This window comes from Anolis sagrei, chromosome 4 (assembly GCF_037176765.1).
Source record: "Anolis sagrei isolate rAnoSag1 chromosome 4, rAnoSag1.mat, whole genome shotgun sequence".
In the NCBI taxonomy this organism is placed as follows: Eukaryota; Metazoa; Chordata; class Lepidosauria; order Squamata; family Dactyloidae; genus Anolis; species Anolis sagrei.
Window position 1 is genome coordinate 221,348,999 of NC_090024.1, and position 19,403 is coordinate 221,368,401.

Sequence of the window (19,403 nt, forward strand, 5' to 3'; positions counted from 1 at the left end):
ACGTGCTCTATATTTGGCTACTTTTGTACCAAGTTTGGAAACTCCCGCTAGTTTGAAATACCGCAGCCAGACTGATTACGGGAATATCTAGGAGTGAGCATATTACACCCATCCTAAAGTCACTCCGCTGGCTGCCTATTAGTTTCCAGGAAAAGTACAAGGTGTTGGTTTTGACCTTTAAAGCCCTAAATGGTTTGGGTCCAGGGTATCTAGAGGATCGTTTTCTCCTGTACTATCCGCCCCACACACTTAAGTTCTCTGGGGGGAAGTTACTCCAATTAGACAAAACCTGACTGGCAACCACCACCCAGAGGATCTTTTCATCGGCTGCTCAACAACTGTGGAATGACCTGGCAATAGAGCAGTAGAGAATTTAAGATACAAGACCTATCTCTTCCATCAGGCCTACTGAGACAGTTTTTATGTTGAATTTTAAACTCCACTGTATGCCTTGTTTTGTTTTGTGTATTTTGATATGTATTTTATGGAGATATGTTTTAATATGTCTATTTTACAGAGTGTTTTAAAATTATTGTGTTTATGTTTTAGTAATGCTGTAACCTGCCTCGAGCTGTGAGGAGAGGTGGGCAAGAAATAAAACTATTATTATTATTATTATTATTATCATCATCATCACCATCACTAAATGTCAACAAGTCATGCCAGACTAATTGTATTTCTTTCTTGACAGAGTTACAAACTTAGTAGATGAATGCCACAGTAGATGAAGTAGATCAGTGGTTCTCAACCTATGGTCCCCAGATGCTTTGGCCTTCAACTCCCAGAAATCCTAACAGCTAGTACACTGGCTGGGATTTCTGGGAGTTGTAGGTCAAAACACCTGGGGACCCACAGGTTGGGAACTGCTGCTATAGGTGTAGCATACCTTGATTTCAGTAAGACCTTTGATAAGGTTCATGCATGATAGTCTTGTAAACAAGCTAGTAAAAACTGTAGACAATACTACCACTTGGTAGGTTTGTAATCAATTGACCAAAGTATCTGAAATGGTGCTCAACAATGGCTCTTCTTCATCCTGGAGAGAAGTGACTAGTGGGGTGCTGGGCGAAAGCTAACAAAATGATTTTCAATAGGGAGGAATCTAAGGTATTACACTTAGGAAGAAAAAAATGAAATGCGCAGATACAGCATGAGATATATCTGGTACAAGTGAAAGGGATCTAGAGCCTTAATACACCACAATCTGAATATGAATCAACAGTGTGATGTGACAGCTCAAAAAGCCAATGCAATTCTAGGCTAAATCAATTCTATAGTATTGATAATTAAGGAAGTAATATGACCACTCTATTCTGCCTTGGTCAGACCTCAGCTGGAATAATGTGTCTTGTTCTGGGCACCAAAGTTCAGGAAGTACATTGAAAAGCTGGAAAGTTGAGGAGTGACATGATAGCCATGTTTAAATATTTGAAAGGATGTCACACTGAAGCTGGAGCAAGCTTGTTTTCAGATTCTAGAGACTAGGACACAGAACAATGGAATCCAATTATAGGGAAAGAGATTCCAACTAAACATTAGGCAAAACGTCTTGACGATATGAACCGTTTGACAGCGGAATATGCTGCCTCAGAGTGTGGTGGAGTCTCCTTCCCTCTGACAAGCACTCTGTGAATTCCTAGATGGCCCTCTTCCAACTCAGTAAGAACTGTAAGATCTGCCAAGCGTGATTCAAAAGGGTAGCTCAAAGGGTTGGGCTAGTTTCCCAATGAAAGTAAGTGAAACTGTATTTCTTAGTTATTAATAATATGCCTGCAGAAATACTGCAGTTTGACACTTTAACTACCATGACTCAATGCATGGAATCCTGGGATTCTAGTTTGGTAAGGAATCAGAACTCTTTGGGCCCTTCCACACAGCCATATAACCTAGAATAACAAGGCGGGAAATCCCACAATATCGGCTTCAAAGAGGGGGGCCTGAGTCCACACTGCCATATATTCCAGTTCAAAGCAGATATTGTGGGATGTTCTGCTTTGATATTCTGGGTTATATGGCTGTGTGGAAGGGCCCTTGGAAAGAGGTAAAGTCTTTGTAAAACTACAAAGTACTAAAGTTGGCTGACAGAGCTGCAGAAGCCAGACCAAGAGTAGTATTTATTTATTTATTTATTTGGTAGTTTTGTATACCGGTCTTCTCACCTCCATTCGAGGGACTCGGGCCGGTTTCCAACATCAATATTACAGACCGTCATTAAAACACCATATTTCTAAATCACACTAAAACATTAAAACAATTAAAATGTCAAAAATACAATCATATGATTACAGTGGTCAGTCATCATCAAAGTCATTATTCGTTATCATCCATCCATATCACAGGATCATGGCTCATTCCTTGAATGCCAATCCCCAAAGCCAGGTTTTCACCTGTTTCCTGAACGTTAAGATTGAAGGGGCAGTTCTGATCTCCAGTGGAAGGGAGTTCCAGAGTCGACGGGCCACCACCGAGAAGGCCCTGTCTCTTGTCCCCACCAGCCGCGCCTGTGAGGCCGGTGGGATCGAGAGCCGGGCCCCTCCAGACGATCTTAGTAATCTTGATGGCTCATAGGGGAGGATACGTTTGGACAGGTAAATTGGGCCAGAGTCGTTTAGGGCTTTAGTACTACTATTGCCCAGAGGGGAGGAACACTGAGGGCCCTTCCACACAGCTGAATAAGGTGGAATCTCCTTTATAGAATCAAAGAATCAAAGAGTTGGAAGAGACCTCATGGGCCATCCAGTCCAACCCTCTGCCAAGAAGCAGGAATATTGCATTCAAATCACCCCTGACAGATGGCCATCCAGCCCGTTTAAAAGCTTCCAAAGAAGGAGCCTCCACCACACCCCGGGGCACATCCTAGTCACACAGAAGCTTTTAAACAGAGGCTGGATGGCCATCTGTCAGGGGTGATTTGAATGCAATATTCCTGCTTCTTGGCAGAATGGGGTTGGACTGGATGGCCCATGAGGTCTCTTCCAACTCTCTAATTCTATGAAAACGCTTTTGAAGCCAAGGTTTCAGAGCCTGGGGCAGCCCCGAGAAGAGAACAGGAATGCAGGCAGGGCGCCCCACTGTTTCCTTCTCCACGCTTTGCTTCGATTCCACAACAGGACGCCGCGCGCGCGGCTGCCGGGAACGTGACGTCACTCCTTCCTAGCAGCGAAAAGGAACACGCAGGGGCGGGAGGGGGGGGGGGAGAGAGCAGTGACGCACCCCGCGCCGGAAGCGCCCCGCCCCCGCGGTGACGTCTCGCGCCAGCCACGCGCCCCGGCCGGGCTAGGCCGTCCGTTGCCAAGGGAGGACGCGCAGGCGCAGAACGGCATCCTCCTCTTCTCTCTTTCAATCCCTATAGCGCGCCGTAAACAAGAAACCCGGAAGTGCGCTGTTAAAAAAAAGAAAGAGGCAAAGCAGGTGGAAGGGAGACTCACCTCTCACCTTCTTAAGAATGGAGAAAATGGCGGAGCTTGAGTGAGTGGAGGCTTGAAGGGCAGGGTGGATGAGGGTGGTAGCCGAGTATGGATAGAAGATATCATTATAATAGAGTATGAATGTGATAGTCGTTGGTTCTGCTGCGTTGGGTGCATCTAGGCCAGGCAGGAGCAAACTTGGGCCGTGCAGGTGTTTTGGACTTCAAGTCCCATCATTCCTAACAGCCACAGGCCCTTTCCTTTTCCCCCTCAGCCGCTTAAGCGGCTTAAGGAAGGGGCCTGTGGCTGTTAGGAATGATGGGACTTGAAGTCCAAAACACCTGCACGGCCCAAGTTCGCCCACACCTGGGTTATACTATAGAATGAATGTGGTTTGATGATTTGCCCCGTGTAGACCAGGCAATGTTCTCTCAAGATGAGCCCAGCGTTGGCCAGACACGTCTCGTACGTGGTTTTTCTTGCTTGTAAGTATCGTTTCTTTGGAAACCCCAGTCACCACACTGACCTCACCCACGCCTTCCCAGGTCAGGTTTCAGGAAAGATGAGTGCTGTGTTAGACTCCACAACAACGAGCCCGATGGCACCTTCAACAAAATAATAATAGGGTTTTTTGTGTGTGTTTTCCAAGCTGTAATCCACGCAACAGTCACTACTAGGTTGGACTATTGCAACGCCTTATATGCAGAGGCGGCCCTAGGTAATTTTCAACAGTAAGAAAACAGTATTTTGGCGCCCCCCTCCCCCAACCAATCACTGAGATATATTTTCTGTTCGTCATGGGAGTTCTGTGTGCCATATTTGGTTCAATTCCATCATTGGTGGAGTTCAGAATGCTCTTTGATTGTAGGTGAACTATACATCCCAGTAACTACAACTCGCATATGTCAAGGTCTATTTTCCCCCAAGAGCGCCTCAAGAGTGCCCCTGGGCAAAATCAACTATACTGCGAATGCTTACTTTGTGTAATGGGTTGAGCCGCCCCTGCTTATATGCCAGCTATCCTAAGTCAACAACCCGGAAGATTCGGATGGTCTAAAATGCGGCGGCCAGGCTGCTAGTGGGATCATTTATAAGGTCCCATATTACACCGATTCTGCAACAACTGCATTGGCTACCAATAGAACATTGGATCTCTTATAAGATACTGATCCTGACATTTAGAGCTCAAAATAACCAAGGACCTTTATATCTTAGGGACCACCTCATTCCTTTTTTCCATCAGTGGTTACCTCGATCCATCCAGGAAAATCTATACATGCCGGGCCCTAGGGAGGTACACCTGAAAGCTACAAGGCTTAGAGCTTTTTCGACCTATGCTCCAATTCTGTGGAACTCATTGCCTCCATATGTTAGAGGAATGTCGAAGTTGCGACCTATTATTATTATTATTATTATTATTAACTTTATTTGTGCCCCGCTAGCATCTCCCGAAGGACTCGATGTGGCTTACAAAGGCCAAGGCCTCAAAACACAACATAACAATGTAAAAGCGCTCAAGACTTGGCTGTTTGGTTGTGCATTTAAGTAATCAGATCTAATTTGCCAAATAGTCACTGTTGAATGTTTTTATGTTGATTGTTTTTATATTGTGAAATGCTGTTTTAAATTGTAAGTCGCTCAGAGCACCTTGGTAGAGAGTGACTAATTAAGAAATAAAGTGAAGTGAAGAAGTATGGCCATGTTCCAGAAGCATTCTCTCCTCACGTTTCACCTGCATCTCTCGCAAGCATCCTCAGAGGTGGTGAGGTTATAGAAGTGGACAGTTTCAACAGAAAGGAGGAAACCATGAAAATGAACAAAATCTGGCTACCAGTATTAAAAAAAAACCCTCTAAAATTAGGACAGTAAATAAAGAGCAACACTCAGAAAACAGGAGAGATGTGGTCACGTACATAGGCAGTACCTGAACTGTATATGGTTTTATTTATTTGTTTATTTAGAGCTTTTGTAACCCGGTCTTCTCGACCTCCGAAGAGTGACTCAGGCCGGCTAACAGCAGAAAATTCATACACACATAGAATAAACATAATAGCATCATAATACATTAATACAAAAATACATTAAAATACAGATCATACAATTACAAAACCCAGGTCGTCAGAGTAAAATCACAAATTCATCACCATCTGCCAGTGTGGTCAGCCGTTATTGACTTTTATAGGTAATAATAATAATATTTATTTATTTAAAACTTTTTTATCCCGATCTCCTCTACCTCCGTAGAGGGACTCAGACCGGCTGACAGCAAAAATTCCATGCTAACACTAAAATCTAAAATATACATCAACATTAAAATTAACCAATACATATAGGATAAATTACATAACAGCCATTCGCCAAGATAACATCATGTCAGCTCAGTCCGTATATTCAGTCCATATATTGTGGTCAGTAACTTTGGTCAATTGCCGATCTCAGACAATATAATAATAATAATAAAACAGTTTGATCTGGTATCAACTTTTGTGGACAGTTGCCCATTTCATCAGATTCTTCATTTCATGAAATGGACTGAAATCTACAGAATCATAGAGTTGGAAGTGACCACCTGGGCCATCTAGCCGAACCCCGTGCAATGCAGGAAAAGCACAATCAAAGTGTCCCTGAAAGGTGGTCGTCCAGCCTCTGTTTTCAAAGGAAGGCGCTTCCATCACACTCTGAGGCAGAGAGTTCCACGGCTGAACAGCTCTTACAATCAGGAAGTTCTTCCTAATGTTCAGGTAGAATCTCCTTTCCTGTAAACCACCAGAAGGCTTATGTTCAACCATGTTTTTTAGTCTGTTAACATGACATGAGATTACTCACCCTGAAAATTGCTGCATGATTCCAACCCATTCCACTACAGGCCTGGAAATCTTTATTTCTAATTTTTGGATTAGAAATTGACTTATTTTTTCCCCAAATTTTTAATTGTAATGTATACAAATGACAAGCATAAGCAAAAATTGCATTAACAAGCAAAAATTGCATTAACTAGCAAAACAGGTACATTGCAACATTCGAACAAATCTTTTCCCTCCAACCCTGTGAACCCACCACCTATTACTTATTGTGGTTGGATTTAGGTTATGTGCTTCTTGCATTGAAGGCCTGGATTCTTGCACTCTCTTCAATTCTTGTATTTGAATTTATGTGGAGTCTTATACTAATGACACATGGTGGGTGCTTTGCATATAGATGTCAGTGATCTCTGCTGTCTGTGTGACTAGGATGTTGAAGAGTCTGAAAGGGGAGGCTTCAGTGAAATAACCACCCATCCCCACCCAGATCAAGTGATGTTGGGGGACCAGGAATATTTCCTCCCCAGTGTGTCAGAGACTGGTACCATATTTGCATCTGTTGGCTACAGTCCTTTCGTTCTTTCCTGTTCAATAGATGAATATGCTGTCTCCGAATGTTATGGAGTCTCCATCTCTGGAGGTTTTTAAGCATAGGCTGGATGGCCATTAGTCAGGAATGCTTTCGTTGTGTGTTCCTTCATGGTAGGGGATTGGACTGTGTGGTCTCTTCAAGCTCTGTGATTCTATGATTCTATGAAATGTACAAGGGACTGGGAGCTGATGGATTGCGGACCCACATCAGTTCAAGTATCACTATTTTAATTATCTCTGGTGTTGTGGAACCAGGTTATATTACCTGAATTCTTTCATTAGGAGGTGTAATAAAAATGACAGGTCAGCGCTACCACCAATTGCAATAAAGGGATTGCTTCTCTTACTACTGCTATTAATAGTAGCAAATAGGTGTGGCCTGTCAAGACCTTGAGGGACAAGAGACACACACCCTCACACTAAAGGCAGGACAGTGGGATTCTTCCACTGTATTTTATATTTTACTTTGCTGCCACCATATATTTAATAAGATTTCTCTTGCTGCCACCTTCTGTTGTTTCATAGGCCACTTCCTTGTCAGAATGTTCAAGAAGCCACACAAACTCTTCAGGTGAAACAAAATGAGAATGTTGTTTATTTTTGTTTTTGAACAGTAAAGACGCGTAATGATTTCAATAAAATATCAGGCTTAACTTTACAGATAATGGTGTTTTAACTTAAGTTCCTTAAAAGCAGTGATCCACAAACAGGAATACAAACAGGTTATTCTGAACCTTTTAAATCCTTTCTCCACACCAGCCTTCTATCACTGTATCTTCTATTACCTAACTATTTTTCTCAAAGAGGTATCTTTTAACAACAGTTCCCCAAACCCTTCCTTCTCCTTCAAACCTCCTAACCAACCATTCTAATTCCAAACCCCCAACTGACAATAAAAATGACTGCCTTTGCTCTTTCTTTTTTCCTTTTGGCTCCACCCATCTCCAGTAGCTAAGCATTTTCCTCCAGTTTCATCAGCCAATCAGGCTGCTCTTCCAGCTATGGAGGTGTCTGATAGCTCCACCCCTCTGCTCTCCTTAGCTTTTCCAAGCCAGGCCTGTTTACTGCCTTTTACACCAACCCTGTAAGGTAGGCCAATCTGTTACAGGAGGGATGGTGATATCACCAGCAGCCCCTCATATGCTTCCTTTTCCCTGTTGTTCACGTCTGGAGTAAAAATTAGTGACAATATGCAATTGTGAGCAACTGTGTTGATATGTTGTTGGAGTAAATAGGAAGTAAAGATCAGTTAATTTTACAAATAGACATGTTTCTGGTGAAACGGAAAACTGCTCTAGCTGGTTTATTGATATGAATCATTACAATTTACCACATTTTTGACATTTCCTTAAGGTGTGGCTATAAGTAGCGTTCTGACAAGTATATTTATTACTATACCAATACTGTGCCTTTCACCTTTTCCATAGTGATATAGATGTGTTCACTGTAACAACTGCAGCTTTTCTATTATGTTGTACATGCATGAGAAATGGATGGTTAGGAAAGAGAATAAGGTCAAAGTAAGTTTGAGTAGATAGCTGTTATAGTCCACTCTGCTGTCCAGAACACACAAAACCATCTTACAGTTTTTTAGGCACCAAAGGTGGCCGTTCTGAGAGCAGGACTGAGATGTGTGCTTGTAGTACCAAAATTATAATCAGGGCTTAGCGTGCCTGGTAGTAACTAATGCCAGCAATTTTGAAAGGAGGGATACACACCCACACCCACATTCTTCCTCAGTATCAGCAAACAGTGGTGTCTTAGACTGGCAAGGTGATGATATTTATATCTGTCCTTTGACTGTAAGCAATATAACTTCTCAAAAGAACAGTGATATCAGAAAAATAAGAAGGTATACTTTCTTATCACTGCAGTGTCACCATATTACCCTCAGCAGACCCAATTTTATGGGTCTTAGATTTTGGAATCTAAGTATGGTTGAAACCTGTGAGTACTTGGATGTGAAGCTATGAGAAAATCAAGAGACCTTCCAATACTTTTTGGACCCCTGGAGATCTGTCTTCAGTCAATGATTACAGTAGTGGATTAGATGTAGCAGTGATCAGATTTAGTATAAGGCTGTGTACTATGTTTCTAACATTTCAGAGAGCTAATGACTTGAAGTGGATGGAGTTAGGGCACATATGTCAGCCTCAACAATAGTCAGAAAATAAAGGAGAGCATTGAGTTGCTTTGTTCATCCTTCTGCTCCTTTCTTTGCAAATTGTTGGCACTGTCCAGATAGATAGATAGATAGATAGACAGACACACACACACACAGAGAGAGATTGGGAGTTGAAAGATGCAGATTTAAGGGCCCTTCCACAAAACCATATAACCCAGAATATCAAGGCAGATAATCCACAATATCTACTTTGAACTGGGTTATCTGATTCCAAACTGTCATATAATCCAATTCAATGTAGATTTTATACAGCTGTGTAGAAGAGGCCTTAGTCCCCACTGAGCCATGAAACTCAGTGAATGATCATGGGAAATTCACTCTTTTAGGATTCCATGAAGCTCTGGTGTGATAAGGATAAAATGCAAAGGAAGAAGACCATGAATACTACCTTTAAACATTTTTGAGGTTGATTAGGCTCAGAAGCAGCCATTTGCTCAGTGTAAGAAAGTGCATTAAACAGAGGTTATTGTACTTGGGATACATCAAGACACGATTCACTGGAAAAGATGATAATGTTAGGTACAGTGGAAGAGAGTATAAAAAGAGGTATGCATAGATGGATTTATTCAATCGCAGACTGGAACCAGGAATATAATTTTTCATTTAATACACATACACACAAATCTCAACAAAACATTCAAATTCACAAACAAAATATTAAATATTCAGAAAAGAGAAAACAAAGGCGAAATAAAACAAAAAGGAAAGCTATAGTACCTTGTAGCAGCCTCAGTCCTCTGGATTCATTCTATGGCATTCATCATTTTATTACCATGTGATGATGGACATACCTGCCTTTCAGCTGTACCTGCTTTCTACTACACATTGCTTATTTGGTGTTGTTGAGTTTTCTACAGGAAATGTTTTCATTCAAAGCTGGGAGGATTAAGTAGCACTTAGACGTTTGTAAAGATACTGAAGCCACAGAAAATACTTTCCTAGGTTTTTTGGGTTGTGACAGTGGTGGCAGTTTTCAGGAACATGGACAAAAAAGCACCTTTTCCAAAATTGAAAATAAATTTGTTACTTTAATAATAAACACTGCCATGTGTATAGTTCGGTTTGGCATGGAAGTTTGATGCGTGGCATATTAAATATACAGTTTATTTAGGAAATAATTTAAAATTTGAATTTACAGCACTTCTTTTAATAGTATTACAAATGCAGTTTCCAGGTCCTGAAGTGCAAGGAACATCTGACCTAGAGAGAATCTATTTGCTTTTGCTCATTTATGAGGACTTGGGGGGGGGGGGGGGTCATGAAAAACAGTATTAGTAAGGAAAAATTATTTTGTTATTTCTAGTAATCCGAAGTGCGAGCAGTCCTAAAGCACTCACCCATGCCCATAAAAATAAGAGATGAAGATTGGCAATTGCAGTGTTGTGAGATATTGTACATTGTCTTATATTGTTACTTGCAACATCCACATTTATATAGGGGAGAGCAGATACAGGAACATCTTGTCTTAAATAATTTATTCACCATTGTAAGACAATCCACAATTTCTCCCCTCCCCCCAGGAAAAATGGGGAGAAACACTCCCTCACATTTTTTTTGTTCTTTCCAGATCTTCACTTCTCTAGATGTAATGCCAAACTAAGTTTTTAAAAGAGTGTTCTTAATGGGTTATGTTAATACACCGTCAAGTTCCTCAGCTATAAACTTATTTGTTAGGCTTTATGGAACTGGAATAGATGTATTCTCTTTAAGCCATTGAGTATATGTGGGGAAATTCCAGCTTCGTCTACCTGAGTTCTTACTAGTTTTCACCATTTCCTATTATGATTGGTGAATGGCCTTTTGTCTTAATGGCAGCAGAGCATAAAGCCCTTAGATACCCATAGTAACACACACACTTAGCAGTACATATTTCCCAAGAACTTCAATGTTGATTTTTAAAAATAGAAACCAGGATTTGTTTCATTGTAGTGTCTGTTTTCTCAAAACATAACTTCAGGAGAATAGTGTCTCTGTGTAACAACAACTTCAGGAGAATAGTGTCTCTGTGTAACAACAACTTCAGGAGAATAGTGTCTCTGTGTAACAACGCCTTAGTTGTATTGCACAAAGTTTGTTTTGGTAACAAGAATCTGTGAACATTTTTCACATACCGATCAGCAAGGAGGCTTTGGGCTTCCCTCAGTTTTGATGGGAAAAGTGGGCTGGAAATAAAGTTAATATTAACTCCTCATCTTTTTTAGTTAAAAGGATCAGGCCTTTTCTGCTGCTCAGAAGCTTGAATGTTGGGGTTAGATAAGGAGTGGGCAACGTATGGGCTGCATGTGCTCTCCTGCTAGTTGTTGGTCTCTGAATCACCAACCATTTCCATGCTAAAACAAGACATGTAGGGAAGATGCGCTGTTTTACCACAGAAATGTGGCTTAGCAGTGGTTCTCAAACATTTGTCTTCCAGGTGTTTTTTGAAACTCAGCTGCCAGGAGTTCTAGCCAGCTTGGGCCAAGTCAAGAATTCTTGGAGGTGGTCTGAAATACTTAGAGGATGAATGTTAGGGTGATTCATATATATCAGAAGTGGTTTTCCCTTCACTTTTGCTTAGCAGAACTACCAATTTTTGGCAATTTGCTGAGTGGGATAGTTTGTGCTGGGATCCATTGTTCTGAGATTAACCCATGGATACACCAAAGTTGCCCAAACCTAAATTAAATGGAGACATAATCTGTGATTTGAAGGCAGCTTGGTTGATATCAGTTCTTTGTATATCCAACTCAAATAAGAATTTGGATGCAGCTCATCTTTCAGCTTTAGTTAGAGTGGAAGGATCCACAACTAAGTATGTAGGTGTGAGATAAGACTATAAAGCTAAAAAAGAAATCAGAAACAGGAAATGAATCTAGAACCAGAACAGAAATCCAAAAGAACTGTCTATCAAGCTGCCTAAAAATAGCTGTGATGTCTGTAAGGAATAATAGATATATATTCCTATAGTCAATCTTCCCGTTTCCTTTTAGGTAATAGGGTACATCTGGCCCCCTTCTAGTTTCCTGGCGAACAGATACCACTCTCCTCTTTCTGAGAATGACTCTGAGGGAGAAGCTGCTTGGAAGCAAGACGTGTGCTTAATCTCTAACTTTAGATTTTATACCAGTCTTTAGGTTAAAGTTGGGGCTGCCTGAAGGGATTGTTAAGGGCCTAAGGGTCTTTGCAGTTTGGCAACTCAATAGACTCATCAGAATTCATTGCTTTATCTTTTCCACTTTTTACTCTGATGAGATCTCTCCATGGTCCTGGTCCGGTCGAATCCTAATTCTTCTTTCTTAATTTTTATTGAGTGCAGATAATGGCTTATGGGCAATTTGGTTTGTAGGCCATAAATAACATTGTTTGCCTGATTTAATATACCAAAAGTGGAATAAATAATCTCAGATACGTGCGTTCAGCACTTAATGGCTATTAAAGGAGGACTGTTGAATATTTACCCTGAGGGATAAAATGTATTGTTAATGATGGGCTATGAAAACACGTAAATACTTCATTTAATCATAAGGAACGTACACAGTCCAGTGTAACATTAGCCACTTTTCACACTCCTTGGGAACAACATTGGTATGTACCTAAGGCAGAGTCACTATAAGACATATGCTTTGACTCATGTTGTACATGATATTACTTTTCAGCCATGCCATGTTAAATGACGAATATAGGTCACATTGCAAAATAACTGAGTTTGCTTTCCTTGTGGTTTCTTAGGGTTAATGGATGTGATCAAGAGGCGTTGTTGCCTATACATCTGTTGTTTTCCATTGGCAGAGAGACCATAAAAGCTGACTTGTCTCACTACTGATTTAGTAGTATCACTAATGAGTCTAGTTTGCTGGATCTAACTTTTTGGTGATTTTTCTTCTCAAATTTGCTTGCAACTTGCTCTGCTTGAGCAGTATATATAAATGTTAATAAGCTTTCAATTGTATTAATACTCATGCAGAAACTATAATCTTCCTGTTGACTCACTATACATTTGTGGCAGTATACAGATAAATAAACCATGAAAAGTGGGAGAGGGGATAAGGTAAAGTATGAAATGCTGCACAATACAGAGGCCACAACAGAAAAGGATCTTTTCAAAGTACCCACCAGTCTCCTTTTCTTAGAAGTGGGATGCTTAATGAACTCTCACATGATTAATCAAAGTTTTGAACATATTCAGTGAATTACAGCTGAGTGTCCCTTACCCAAAATGCTTGGGACCAGAAAATTCTACATTTTGTATTTTAAAAAATATGTTGGAATATTTATATATACACAATTTTGAAGGTGGAACCCACATCCAAACACAACATGTGGACAATTTTGGGCTTTGGGGTATTTTGGACTTTGGAATTTCAGATAAGGGATGCTTAACCTGCACTACCTTTTAATCCTCCAAGAACATTGACATAACAATCAACCCCCCCCCCCCCCATTACTCCTGAAAGGGTACGTTCTCAGAAGCTCAGCCTGTCTCTTCTAGGTTATGCTTGTGTGCCTGTTTCCTTAATGTCCAAATTATGGAAGATTTGGGTCATGTACCTTAAGCCCCGAGGAAGCCAACCTGTTTTCTGAAGCATATCTTCATCTACATTTCTGAGAAATAGTTGACTGTCTAAAATGATTTTTCCCCAAGAAACTTTGTAGTTACAGTATTCATATGTGGGACTGTAATGGGAGGCAGCTGCTTTAAGACAAGTAGAAATTTAGTATGATGTTTCCCAAATCATAGTTTTTCTTTTGATCTTCCTGCAGAGTTCTTTGTTTTTGTTTGTGATTTTGTTTTTGGTCCTGTTTTTCTTAGCCTGACCTAGATTTGTTTTGTCTTACAGGTTCCCCAATGCTACACATGATGTGTTCAATGTCACCCTTCACACAACGCTGGCTCTTACCACAAAGCTGGTACTTCCTACACCTGCTAAGCCAATACTTCCAGTGCAAACTGGAGTTCAAGCTCAACAAGAGGAGCAATCGAGTGGCATGACTATATTCTTTAGTCTTCTTGTATTAGGTGAGGTGAATGTGTATTCGAATAACTCATATTACTTATTTTTGGCTGAATTTTGTCATATATAGCTCTAGTAGATAAGGGGAAATTTGGAAGCTGTGATATTTGATTTCACTTATTGATATTTGCACCTTTAGGCAACTTGTATTCATAGTGCAATGTTTCCATTTTGAAAAAAACAAAACAAAACTATATCAGAGACCTAAGAATTTGTAGAGGTTTCAGAGAGATGGAAACAAACAGAAATTTTGGGTTAATTAAAAAAAAACTAGGCATTTTTGGAGCTGATAGTAACTTGTTTCGAAACTGATAAATTTATTTATTATTTAAATATTTGTATCCTACACCATATCAGGATTTTCAACAAAAGCCTTTTTGAAACAACTGTAAATTGACTAAAACATGCCAAATATTATTTTAATTAGTTTGTTGAAACATTTTAAATATGCATATAAATTTAAGACAAAATCTTTCAATCCCAAGATTTTGATAAAGTTTAGCATAGCACCAACATTGTGTCAGAGGTCATTACTAATCAACCTCTAAGACAGTGGTTCTCAACCTTGGGTCCCCAGATGTTTTTGGCCTACAACTCCCAGAAATCCCAGCCAGTTTACCAGCTGTTAGGATTTCTGGGAGTTGAAGGCCAAAAACATCTGGGGACCCCAGGTTGAGAACCACTGCTCTAAGAGATGTTAGTTCCACTAATATGCTGCCATAGCAGAGTAGGCCATTTCCTATGTTTCCACAGAATACATATGCTTGATGCTCTGTATCCACAGGCTCTGCATCCATAATAATCTACAGCTTCAAAATATTATTTTTTAAAATTCAAAAAGCAAATGTAAATTTTGTCATTGTATATAAGGGACCTCTTTCTACTGTGCTGTTGTATAAAATGGGAACTGAGCATCCATGAATTTTGGTATCCATTGGGGGGGGGGGTCCAATAACCAAACCCCAATGGCTATCAAGGGTCCACTATAACTCACTGGTGGAACAAGGAAGAGAGTGAATGCCTCTTGGAGACTTTAGTACTGTGCAAGTTAAATGCAGGAAGGGATATTCCTTCAGTGACAGGTTTTGGGCTATTTAGGACTTTGTCACCACCATCATCTTGAATTCTAACCAGAAGCATATTGAAAGCCAGTGCAATTTTTTTCATAGTTTTGTCATAATTTCTGCGAGGTGTTCCTGTCAGCACTTTAGCTGCTGCAATTTAGTCTCATTGCAGCCTCCGTGTAAACTTGAAGTGCAGTTCCACATAGAGTACATTGGCCAGGTTATCCAGGTTTCCACATGCTGGGTATAATATAGACCAGGGGTCCTCAAACTGTTGGAGGGCCCAATTATTATTTGAAAAAAAATGAATAAATTCCTATGCACATTGCACATATCTTATTTTTAATTCAAAAAACACTTAAAAACAATACAATAATTAAAATGAAGAACAATTTTAACAAATATAAACTTAATATTTCAATGGGAAGTGTGGGCCTGCTTTTGGATGATGAGATAGGATTGTTGTTGTTGTGTGCTTTTAAGCTTGAAAGTAATGGCAGTAACAAAGATTCACACCCAATAAAACACTTTGCCTTCTGCAAAGACCCATTGAAACCAAACCAACTTATATCCTAAACTTATATCCTAAAGCTCCTCATCAGAGGATGAACTGCTCCCCACCCTTTCATCATCACTTTCAGCTGCCCCATTCCCTGCAGCTGAGCACTGCCTCCCATCTCTCCACCTTTGCCAGCGTCTGTCAAGACTTAGGTCCTCCCTAGTGTTCCCAGATTGCCACTCTTCTGCAAACCCCTCAAAGTCATCACTGGAGGTAGGCTGAGTACAGATGTCCCTAATTTCCTGTACACGGGTCCAATCTAAATAATCCTCCTCCTCAATGACACTCCCAGTCCCATCACTCCTTTCAAAACCCACAAAATCTTCATTTTCTGTTGGAGCTCTAAGTATATCACGGATACGCTTCCTTTGGATCTCCTCATCAGATTCTTGTTCACGAGTAACCCGCTTAACTCCCCTGCTTTCCTCTCCTTCCCCCATTTCAGTCTGAGAAACCCTCGAAGGATTCGGAATCAGTTGGAGCCATGAATATATCTCTAATCCGCTTTCGCTGCTGCCCCTCCTCCAACACCTGCGCAGCCCTCTTCTCCCTTCTACTGGTAGTAGTAACGTTACTGTCACGCTGTACTACAACACTATATCTTTGACCAGATCTGAACTGGTATCTTTTGCAGAGACCTTCACACATGACTGATGGTTCAGATACCTCACTAACAAAGATTAAGATTAAAGCACATGCATTTTATTGTTCCGTGAATTTTTACAGAAAGGAAAACATGATTTGTGCACTACTCTTCAGTACCCTTTAGCTTCAGGCTGGAAGTCATTGTTCACTTTCTGCTGTTGTTATTATTACTATTATGATTTTTTTTGTTTTGTTACAAAAATATTGATAAAGAGGTATCTCCCCTTGATTTCTGACTGGTCTAAGGAAAATAACAAACATGGAGAAAGGTAAAGAAAACAGTAATGATGCTCTCAGCTTTTAACTTGGCACAAGAAAGTTCAACCATTTATAATAAAGTAATATCTTTCACTGTCATCTTGTTTGCTGTTGTGAGAGATGTAGGCTTCCTGAGAGCCAAGTGATATGCAGAATGTATTGTCAAAGGCTTTCATGGCTGAAATCACTGGGTTGCTATGAGTTTTCCAGGCTGCATGGCCATGTTCCAGAAGCATTCTCTCCTGATGTTTCACCCATATCTATGACAGGCATCCTCAGAAAGCCATTGAAATCCACAAGAATGTGGGCAGTTTCAACAGGAAGGAGGAAGCCATGAAAATGAACAAAACCTGGCTACCAGTATTAAAAAAAACTCTAAAATCAGGACAGTAAATAAAGACCAACACTCAGAAAACGGGAATTCCAGACAAGAATCAATCAGGGCCAGCTAACACCTCCCAACAAATGATCCCCCAGGCAGCAACCAGCCAGACTTTGAAGTTGCAAGGCCATTAAATGCTAACCAGGGTGGCCAGTTGCAATATTCACACTTGCCTCAAGCAGACAGAAGTTCTTTCTTCCACCCTGGACATTCCATAGCATTATGAACCTCACTTGCCTAATTTCAAACACTCTCACAACCTCTGAGAATTCCTGCCATAGATGTGGGTGAAACATCAGGAGAGAATGCTTCTGGAACATGACCATACAGCCCAGATATGCAGAATGTCTGAAGTCTTAATACAATAGTTATATATTCAGTATGGGGTTGCTTAGAAGGGCCAATTAACTCTTTGAACACTCTATATAATTGTGCAGCAGCATTGAAATGGTTGGTCTCTGACTGTAGCCACTGGAGCTTTGAACAGAAGCAGCAGATTGGTAGAAACAAAAAGGAAAACTCTGGTCATGGAAACTCAGGTGCTTTGTTTTAGCCTGAGAGCCTGAAAGATTGTACTAGGGGTAACTTATAAAAATGGATACTGTGCCAAGAGGACACTTGGAAAACCTTAGGTACAGTGCAGCAGAATGACTGTGTGTATTGAGTTCCATTGAGGACCTTTCTGAAGAAATTTCTCTGAGTGGGGAAGAGGCTATTAAGGACTCATTGCAAGTTGAGGAGGGTTAACTAGAGAATTCAAGAGCTTTGCTCTTAGAATGAATAGGAACCCTTCAAAGATTCTTGATTTTTGTTTGAGCTGGCTCAAAGAAAGTTCAATTAAAGTAGCAGGTGGATTCCTCAAACAAGAGACAGTATTAAGAGATATTCACGTGATGCTTTAATTTGCTGATATACTTCAGGTAAAGATATTTCAAAACTGAGGGGAGTTTTCTGTCAAGATTGACTAGCTATAGACTGCTTTATAGGTTGCTTGACTGGGGTGGTGAATTAGTGGTCAGAAAGATGTTTGCCACATATTTGGTGTTCCAGCTGTTTTTCTTCTTCCATGTAGGCTGTTGACTGAGTTTCAGTTGAGGGTGTGTAGACTGGGAGTGACAATTAAAATAACGATATGTTGCTGGAATATTACTGTCAGGACATTGAGATCCAAGCTGCTATGGGTGTTCTACCAAAATAGCCTTCCTAAAATGAAGACATACTAGACAACAATTATCTGATAGTGCCAATAAAGTAATCATGCACAGGCTATTGTAATCAAGCATCATAGCCAATGGTATGAACAATGGTTACTATATTTCTTCAGTTCTAAGATGGGTTTCTCCCATATAAACGTCTCTAAAACAGGGTAAATCCTAGAATCACGTGTTTTTTTTATGTTGGTGGTACTGAATTTAATGTGCATTTTACAATTGATGGCATCTTAGAATCAAATAAATAAGGTGTTTCTGAAGAATACTTTGAAGTTTGTTAAGTAGTTGGTGTAACATGCTGGCATTCACATATTGCCTTGTGGATTTCCAAGGGCCTATGGAGGCATTTATGTTTTGATTACAAGAGCAATCCCATTGATGTGAATGCAAAGCTCTCCAGAGGCTTCCTGATATCTTTTGATACTGATGTAGATCTGCAGTCAGAGGAATTAATAATGGTTTTCCTGTGACAGTGACACCCCCTCCCTCTGTCTATGGAGAAAAACTGAGATTTGAGTGTAACTGGTTTTTGAAGTTCAAAAGTAGTTCATGAAAACAAATCTTTTTTTTAATTAAACAGAGATAACCATGGAAAAAGTAGAACAACAAAAATATTGACAATGGTTACATAGGACATGGTATTGTGCAGGTTTGTAGTTAGATAATTACTATGCAATTCCAGAAATTGATAGTAATTATCGGTGCTGACTTCCATGTCAGAGCAGATTCAAAGCTTAGAAACAATGCTTTAGGAATAAAACCACTAAAAGGCCATTGCTAACTTTATGAAAACATAGTACAGTATCGTGTGCATATAAAATATTTATCAAATTTCAGTTACAAAAACAAAACCAACAAGTGCACAGTCATTAACTTACAAGTGGACTCTCTGGTTTATCACTGTCATTATAAAAAGCCTTATTGAGTTTTGACAGATCTGCCATCACTTTCCCCCTTAGTTGGCTTAGGCCTTAAGGAAGATATGTTTCTTGCTTAATTTGTCATTACAATGCGTTTTTCAATTCTCATTTTAGTCCTGATACCTATATGGCTATAGTACTTTCACCCTCACTGAGAGACACCTGCACCTTTTGTTTTATTTTCCCTGAAACATGCAGCCTGAGACTGATTTCTGAATAGATGTGCTTAATATTTCTGTAGTTCACGTGCTGTACTGCACATGTTTGCTGGGAATAAGACAAATAGCTCCCAAGTATGATCCGACTAATCACTATTAATATCCCCTCCAATAATGTATTTCTAAATTTCTGAGACTTGGACACTTAAATACTGAGCTTCGGTAACAATC

The 19,403-nt window shown here is 40.2% G+C and overlaps 1 protein-coding gene across 1 annotated transcript in view; it reads left to right on the plus strand.

Annotated features, from left to right (window-relative positions):
- The first annotated feature begins 3,254 nt into the window (after positions 1–3,254).
- The window catches only part of SLC9A8 (solute carrier family 9 member A8), a 73,934-nt gene continuing 57,785 nt past the window's right edge, over positions 3,255–19,403 (plus strand). The window contains exons 1-2 of the mRNA XM_060772132.2: positions 3,255–3,468; positions 13,802–13,980. Coding sequence (XP_060628115.2) covers positions 3,446–3,468; positions 13,802–13,980 — 202 coding nt within the window. The 5' untranslated portion in view covers positions 3,255–3,445. The remainder of the gene's footprint in view (positions 3,469–13,801; positions 13,981–19,403) is intronic.